General features: G+C 49.6%; 1 protein-coding gene across 4 annotated transcripts in view; it reads left to right on the top strand.

Moving 5' to 3' along the window:
• The window catches only part of dock4b (dedicator of cytokinesis 4b), a 246,388-nt gene that overhangs the window by 226,226 nt on the left and 12,662 nt on the right, over positions 1–7,500 (top strand). For 2 of the 4 annotated variants that reach the window (XM_083632225.1, XM_083632227.1), the window contains 2 exons: positions 1,801–1,896; positions 2,713–2,774. In XM_083632225.1, the coding sequence (XP_083488351.1) occupies positions 1,801–1,896; positions 2,713–2,774 (158 nt within the window). Of the gene's footprint in view, positions 1–1,800; positions 1,897–2,709; positions 2,775–7,500 lie in introns of all 4 variants that reach the window. The other 2 variants (XM_083632226.1, XM_083632228.1) reach the window with 2 other exon arrangements.

Below are 7,500 nucleotides of genomic sequence, written 5' to 3'. Positions count from 1 at the left end.
TCGTTCACACCCAACGCACTTTTGGAGCTGCCAGCGCCTTTCTGCAATTCATCCTCTATGTAAAGACGCTCCTCTTTCCTCTTTCCACCAAGTGGTCTTACGACTGGTCTTAAGCTAAGTTGGTCGTAACTTTACGACCTAACAGCTACGCCGGTTGCACCAAGAGGGCTTAAGCCTTCTTTTCACTACGCCCAGGCGTAACTCTTACGCCTGGTCAGGAGGAGGCGTAGTGCCTGCCTGTAACAGAGATCTCCGTGTCTATCAGCGGAGACCTGCTGTAATTGAGTACCGTCCTCATCGTCGTAAAAGTCGCCTTTGAAGCATGATGTTAGATTATAACGAACTAGTTGTGTGGCTTAGCCTTCCCAAATGTTGAGGGTCGTTTTTTAGAATTTAATACATAGAATTGGGAACGTTACATTCAATTTCATTCAGACTGCCTGACACTAATCCCCCGGGGCTTCTACAGGAGGAGGGGGGTGGGAGGAGGGAGGGTGTAGTGACGCACATACAGTAGTGGGTGACGGCGCGAGGCACATTTTTGGCCCAATCAGGGGGCATTCCCCGGCAATTCACATGGACGCGCATTGCTACGACCAGCGTAGTTAAGACCAGACGTAAGCCCTATTGTTGCAACAGGCGTAAATCCACTCTAAAGACTGGTCTTAACTAAGACCGACCTAGGAGTTACGACCAGGCATAGTTAAGACCACTTGGTGCAACCGGCCCCTGGCGTTTAAGCGCTGGTGGCGTCTAATGTTTTTGGCGGAGCGCTCTGGGCGTTTTAAGCTGAAAAAAGTTGAACATTTGGAGGAAAAGCGCGCTGCTTGTCTTTTCACTCCTCCTACCTCTTCTCCTCCCAGAGGGATCTTCAACCTCCACTGCTGCCAGAATTGCCAATAATCTGGCTTTCATGTTTACAGTCAACATCATCAAACAGACGAAACCTGCTGGCCACCGTCCGTGTGTTCATTGTGTCCTGAACTGTACTGCACGCGACTGCAGGAGAAAACAAAACAAAGCACGAAAAAACGCTCTGTGCGCTGTGTTTTGTGCACAATGGAAGCGCTCTCAACATGATTTCCGTTCTTATTGGGGGAACTCTGCTTTTGAACTCTGATCTGTGGCCAAGTCAGTGTCAGGCTACTGCAGGCTTATCATTTAGAATCTAAATTCTAACGTCTTCCTTTTTCTTTTTTTAGCCCAAGGGTTTAGCTTCCAAGAGTACATCATTTTAAAAACAACACAAACAACACACATGGATATAAAACATCAGCACCAACAGTGAGAGAAAGGGAGAGCGACAGAGTGAGAGGAAGGAGAAAAAGACAAATCAGTCCAACGGAAAATGTACCATGAAGTCAATGTCAATGTCATGTTCAAGACTTCACCAGGTTCACATGCTGCCCTAAAAAGCTGAACAGCAGATACAGTAGCATGAGAGCATGACACTGAGAGTCCCTCCAAAAGTATTGTTGGCACTCAAGTGGATGACATATAGTTTAGTATAAATTCAATTGTATATTTTTTGTTGATATGAAATCTAAACCCTAGTCTTGATCTGTGATTGCACAGGAGGGGGGGTGGGAGAGGGAGAGGGTCACTGCAACTTGGCTTTGTAGAGCAGAATGTATTCGCAACATATGATAATAATCCATTGATCATTTTTACTACACTGTCAGTTATCATGGCATCCCTGTCAACATAATGTGTATTGTGATCACTGTGTTGTCCATGTTGTCTTGTGTGACCCGATGACCTGTTGACTGATGTGTGATGTTTCTGTGTGCTGTACCCAAGTGAGAGCCACGCCCAGTAGCTGGAGCCTAGACAGTGTCAAAGAGGGCCCTCCATACTTCTTTTGCCCCCCTGTCCCTCCTAGGCCACCGTACTCAGGTAAACTGGCCAACCGCAAAATAAATCCACCGCTGAGGAATGGTACTAATTTTCTCCGCTCCGGCTGTTGACACCTGGCGCTTTCTCCTCTCACCTCCTCTGCTCTGGTGTCTTCCTATCTGCTGCTCTCAGCTACTGCCCCCACCCCCACCCCCAACCCCCTGGCTTTTCTCTCTTGTTAACAACCACATGAATGATAATACTCTACTAACCTGCTTCAAATGTTGATGTTTTATGTTTCAGTCCAGCTGAGAACAAGTGTGCAAATCTCTTTGGACTTTTAGAGGGCCCAAGTCAATCCCATTGAAATTCCAGTCAATTCTTGGATTTGTTTTTTTTCCACCCTCCCTTGAGAAATGCATGTCATACATTTCAACAACAGTTTTCTGCACCATCGACCCGACCTCTGTTTTAGTTATTCATGTATTTACAGATGCTACAGAGTTGACTTATTCCCCAGTGCTTGCTGATGTATTGCACTGCCCAGCAGCGTAATAAGCCCGTGGAGTTTTTGTTTTTTTGCCCTCACTGCATAGAGAACAAACAGCTGTTGGATGTAGAAAGCGCTTAAGGCAGCCTAAAAGGACCTGCACCACATCAGCGCTTATTTGATTCATTGATGCTTTAAGTTAGCAGCCCTCTCAGCTCTATGTGTGTATGTTTGTGTGATTTATGCTGTGTCATCCTGGTGACTGGTGGAAAATGCTCCTCTAATTTGAATCCCACCCCCGCCCTCTCTCTCTCTCTCTCTCTCTCTCTCTCTCTCGCTCTCTCTCTCTCTCTTTCCTCCCCTCTCTTTCGTCTGGTTGTCAGCAGGCTCCTCGGTGAAGAACATGAGGTCGCAGTCACCTGTCTCCACGTCCAGATCACCGCAGAAGGTTGGTTCTGTTCCCGTCAATCAGTTTCTCTTGTCTGACAGTCAGTGGGTTGGTCAGGGTTTTTGTCTACTCTCTGTCTCTCTGAGCCTCACAGCCTGACCTTAGACTCAGTTCTCAGTCTCGATCCGCTTCGCTCAACTAGAGACTGAGAACTTTCCCACAGCTTTCCTTGTTCAAACTGGCTGGAAACAATTTGAGAGTAAATAAAGGAGGGAGAAAAAGCATCACAGAAGCAATGGAGAGTGTTTAGGGCAGCCCTTCATGCAGAAAGGCCGGTGACATGCAGAAGGGGTGGTGACATGCAGAAGGGGCAGTGACATGATGAAGTGGCGGTGACATGATGAAGTGGCGGTGACATGCAGAAGGGGTGGTGACATGATGAAGTGGTGGTGACATGCAGAAGAGGCGGTGACATGCAGAAGGGGCGGTGACATGCAGAAGGGGTGGTGACATGCAGAAGAGGCGGTGACATGATGAAGTGGTGGTGACATGCAGAAGGGGTGGTGACATGCAGAAGAGGCGGTGACATGCAGAAGGGGCGGTGACATGCAGAAGGGGTGGTGACATGCAGAAGAGGCAGTGACATGATGAAGTGGTGATGACATGCAGAAGGGGTGGTGACATGCAGAAGAGGCGGTGACATGCAGAAGGGGTGGTGACATGCAGAAGAGGCGGTGACATGCAGAAGGGGTGGTGACATGCAGAAGGGGTGGTGACATGCAGAAGGGGTGGTGACATGCAGAAGGGGTGGTGACATGCAGAAGGGGTGGTGACATGCAGAAGGGGCGGTGACATGCAGAAGGGGCGGTGACGTGCTGAAGGGGCGGTGACATGCAGAAGGGGCGGTGACATGCAGAAGGGCCGGGTGACATGCAGAAGGGGCGGTGACGTGCTGAAGGGGCGGTGACGTGCAGAAGGGGTGGTGACATGCAGAAGGGGCGGTGACATGCAGAAGGGGCAGTGACATGCAGAAGGGGTGGTGACATGCAGAAGAGGCGGTGACATGCAGAAGGGGCGGTGACATGCAGAAGGGGTGGTGACATGCAGAAGGGGTGGTGACATGCAGAAGGGGCGGTGACATGATGAAGGGGTGGTGACATGCAGAAGGGGCGGTGACATGCAGAAGGGGCAGTGACATGATGAAGTGGTGGTGACATGCAGAAGGGGCGGTGACATGATGAAGGGGTGGTGACGTGCTGAAGGGGCGGTGACATGCAGAAGGGGCGGTGACATGCAGAAGGGGCGGTGACATGCAGAAGGGGCGGAGACATGCAGAAGGGGCGGTGACATGCAGAAGGGGCGGTGACATGCAGAAGGGGTGGTGACATGCAGAAGCCGTGTGCTTGTAAACTCAAAACGGAATCAAATCATGGAACATTGCTCGTGACATCCATTTTCAATGTTTGAAATTGTCTCCATGTTACAAAGTGCATCGCTGTATCTCCACTTTGTTTCACTATGGAGGATAATGGGGGGAGATTGTCACAGAGCATCGGGGTGAGGGCATAGGTCTGTAAGCGGCCGTTCTTGCCACCGTTCAAACTATTTACTACTTCCCCAAAAAATCTATGTATTTTCCCAGACGATTGGTAGGTGGAGAACGGTGTGGGAGCGGAGACTAGACTGACCTGGCTCAGCCACAGCCTCAGGGCTTTGTCCTGTGCTGCCAACAGTCCTACTCAACAGCTGCAGGGTCTTTGCCCGAGACAAGCTGGGTCAGCTCATGGCCCACAACACCTAGACGAGCTGGGTCAGCTCACGGCCCACAACACCTAGACAAGCTGGGTCAGCTCACGGCCCACAACACCTAGACAAGCTGGGTCAGCTCATGGCCCGCAACACCTAGACAAGCTGGGTCAGCTCACGGCCCACAACACCTAGACAAGCTGGGTCAGCTCACGGCCCGCAACACCTAGACAAGCTGGGTCAGCTCATGGCCCGCAACACCTAGACAAGCTGGGTCAGCTCATGGCCCGCAACACCTAGACAAGCTGGGTCAGCTCATGGCCCGCAACACCTAGACAAGCTGGGTCAGCTCACGGCCCGCAACACCTAGACAAGCTGGGTCAGCTCATGGCCCGCAACACCTAGACAAGCTGGGTCAGCTCATGGCCCGCAACACCTAGACAAGCTGGGTCAGCTCATGGCCCGCAACACAACGCATCCTAGTTCACTGAAGCTGCCGACTATGTATTTTCATCCCACGGAGCTTTTTGTTGAGCATACAGCATTTAGACATGCCTGCTGTTAAATCTTGAGCTGTATTCTCTGAACCTGCCTTTATGAAAAACCAGGTGAAATTGATCAACTTCACCAGATGTCTTTGTCTGTGAAGAAGAAAGCCCATCTTTTATTTCCTCCCCTCTAAGACAAGTGATCACACAACTGAGTGCTGCTGTACTCAATGTACCCTACAGCAGCTTTTGACGAGTAAGTGTTGAACCGGGTTTTAAAATATCATCTCAAGTGTTTTTATGTTCATGTACAGATAACTTGATTTCTCTCGCATGCTCTCTGAGCTCAGATGTATTCTTAATGAGCCACTTAGCAGTTAATACCATCCTGCATTATGCAGAGGATAGGAGGCCTAGAAAAGGTGAACAAGCAAAGGATTGAATGAGCAGTTAATGAGGGTAAAAATGTCTTTTGAAACTCTGTTTGACAAACCGACACTTGTCTCCTGCTAACAGTTATCAGTGTGTTCTTTGTGTGCTTGACACAAGCAACAATGCTAAGCTCCCGGCTGTGTTGTGGGTGCGAAGTCTTACATTTGACAACTACCAAGAATGTCATTGGTCATTGTGTGTGTGCGTGTGTGTGTGTGTGCGTGTGTGTGTGTGTGTGTGTGTGTGTGTGTGTGTGTGTGTGTGTGTATGTGTGCGTGCGTGCGTGCTTGCATGCGTGCGCGTGTGTGCGCGTGTGTGTGTGTGTGTGTGTGTTTGTGTATGTGTGCGTGCGTGCTTGCGTGCGTGTGCGCGCGCGCGTGTGTGTGTGTGTGCGTGCGTGTGTGTGGGTTTGTGTGTATCTGGTCTGTGTGGGTGTATGTGCGCTAGAGAGAGAAAGCGGTGTGTGAGTGACAGCTCAGCACTCAGCATGCTCTGTCAATCAGGTGTGTGTGTATGAGTGTGTGTGCGCGTGCGTATGTGTTTGTGTGTGGCTGCTCTGGTAAGAGCAAAGGCCTGGAGCAAAGCGCTAAGCTGCCCATCACAGCACAGCCAGGGACAAGTCCTCTGTAGACCTCCAACAGACTATTATGTGGGACATACACACACACACACACACACACACACACGCACACACACACACACACACACACAGACACACACGCACGCATGCACGCACGCACGCACACGCACACACACACACACACACACACACACACACACACACACACACACACACACAGAGAGCACACACACACAGAGCAGTGCAGCCAGGGGCCCATTACTAAAGCCACAAACCCCAGGACAGTAGTGAAGCAGCATGGAGCACAGTGAGCCAGGCTGACAGTGTTGCAGTGTCACTCTTCTCCAGAGGTAGAAAGTATATTTAGTAGCAGTCACATCTCTATGGAAAAGGAGGTCAGAAGTTTACATGTGCTTGTCAGCATTCTATTAAATGTACGGATTTTCAGCACAAGTGTGAAACCGGCGTGGTTACTTTATTATCATTATTATTATTATTATTATTCTTATTATTTTATTTCACATTTTAAATTTTTATAGAACACAAACAAGACAAAACAGACAAACAGGCTCAGACACAGGGGAACGAAATGAAAAGCAAAACAAAAACAAAACAAAAAATATAATCAACATTACAAAGTGGTGCCGCCAGCCACCTACGTAAGGTTCAATCTTATGTTCTTGTCAACGGTATACCTGGGATCTCACTCAAGGGGTCTATGGGAAGCCAGCCGGGTGAGTCACCCGTCACCCCTAGCCTCGTTGAGGTAGACTAAAAATGGGTCCCAGATAGTTATACATTTTCTAAGTGCATTGGTTCTCAGGAACCTAAGTCTCTCCATGCGTATAACAGAGGTCATGTCCGTCAACCACAATTGGAAAGAGGGTGGAGAGGGAGATTTCCATTCCTTCAGAATTTGTTTTTTGGCGACAGTTGTCCCCTGTGTCAGAGACTGTTGCACAGCTGTAGGAAAGTTCAGAGAGGACTCCGAGCAGCCGAAGATGGCGAGTTCTGCCTCCGTCTGAAGGGCCACCCCGTAGGCCTTAGAGTACCAGTCAAATATTCTGGCGCAGAATCCCGTCAGTGAAGGGCCGAACCAGAAGGCATGAGACAGTGTGCCCTCCGACACTTGACATCTTTCACACAGTGGTGAGATAGTAGGATAGATCTTGTGTAATTTTTGCTTAGAGTAGTGGAGACGGTGAGCGACTTTAAATTGAATCAGCTGATGTCTGATATTAACTGAGCAGAGTTGTACATCATTATTATTATTATTACCGTATTATTATTATTTTTTATCCCCCCCGGCTTCTCCCCAATTGTACCTGGCCAATTCCCCTTGCGTCCGTTGCTCCACCCCCTCAGCCAATCTGGGGAGAGTTGCCGACTAGCACATGCTTCCTCCGATACATGTGCAGTCGCCAGCCGCTTATTTTCACCTGACAGTGAGGAGTTTCACCGGCAGGACGTAGTGTGTTGGAGGATCACGCTATTCTCCCCAGTTCCCGTCCGCCCCCCCCCCGAACAGGCACACCGACCA

Source organism: Poromitra crassiceps (assembly GCF_964638095.1).
Source record: "Poromitra crassiceps genome assembly, chromosome: 2".
Lineage (NCBI taxonomy): Eukaryota > Metazoa > Chordata > Actinopteri > Beryciformes > Melamphaidae > Poromitra > Poromitra crassiceps.
Note: the sequence above shows the minus strand (reverse complement) of the source record. Positions and strands in the feature narration are given on the sequence as shown.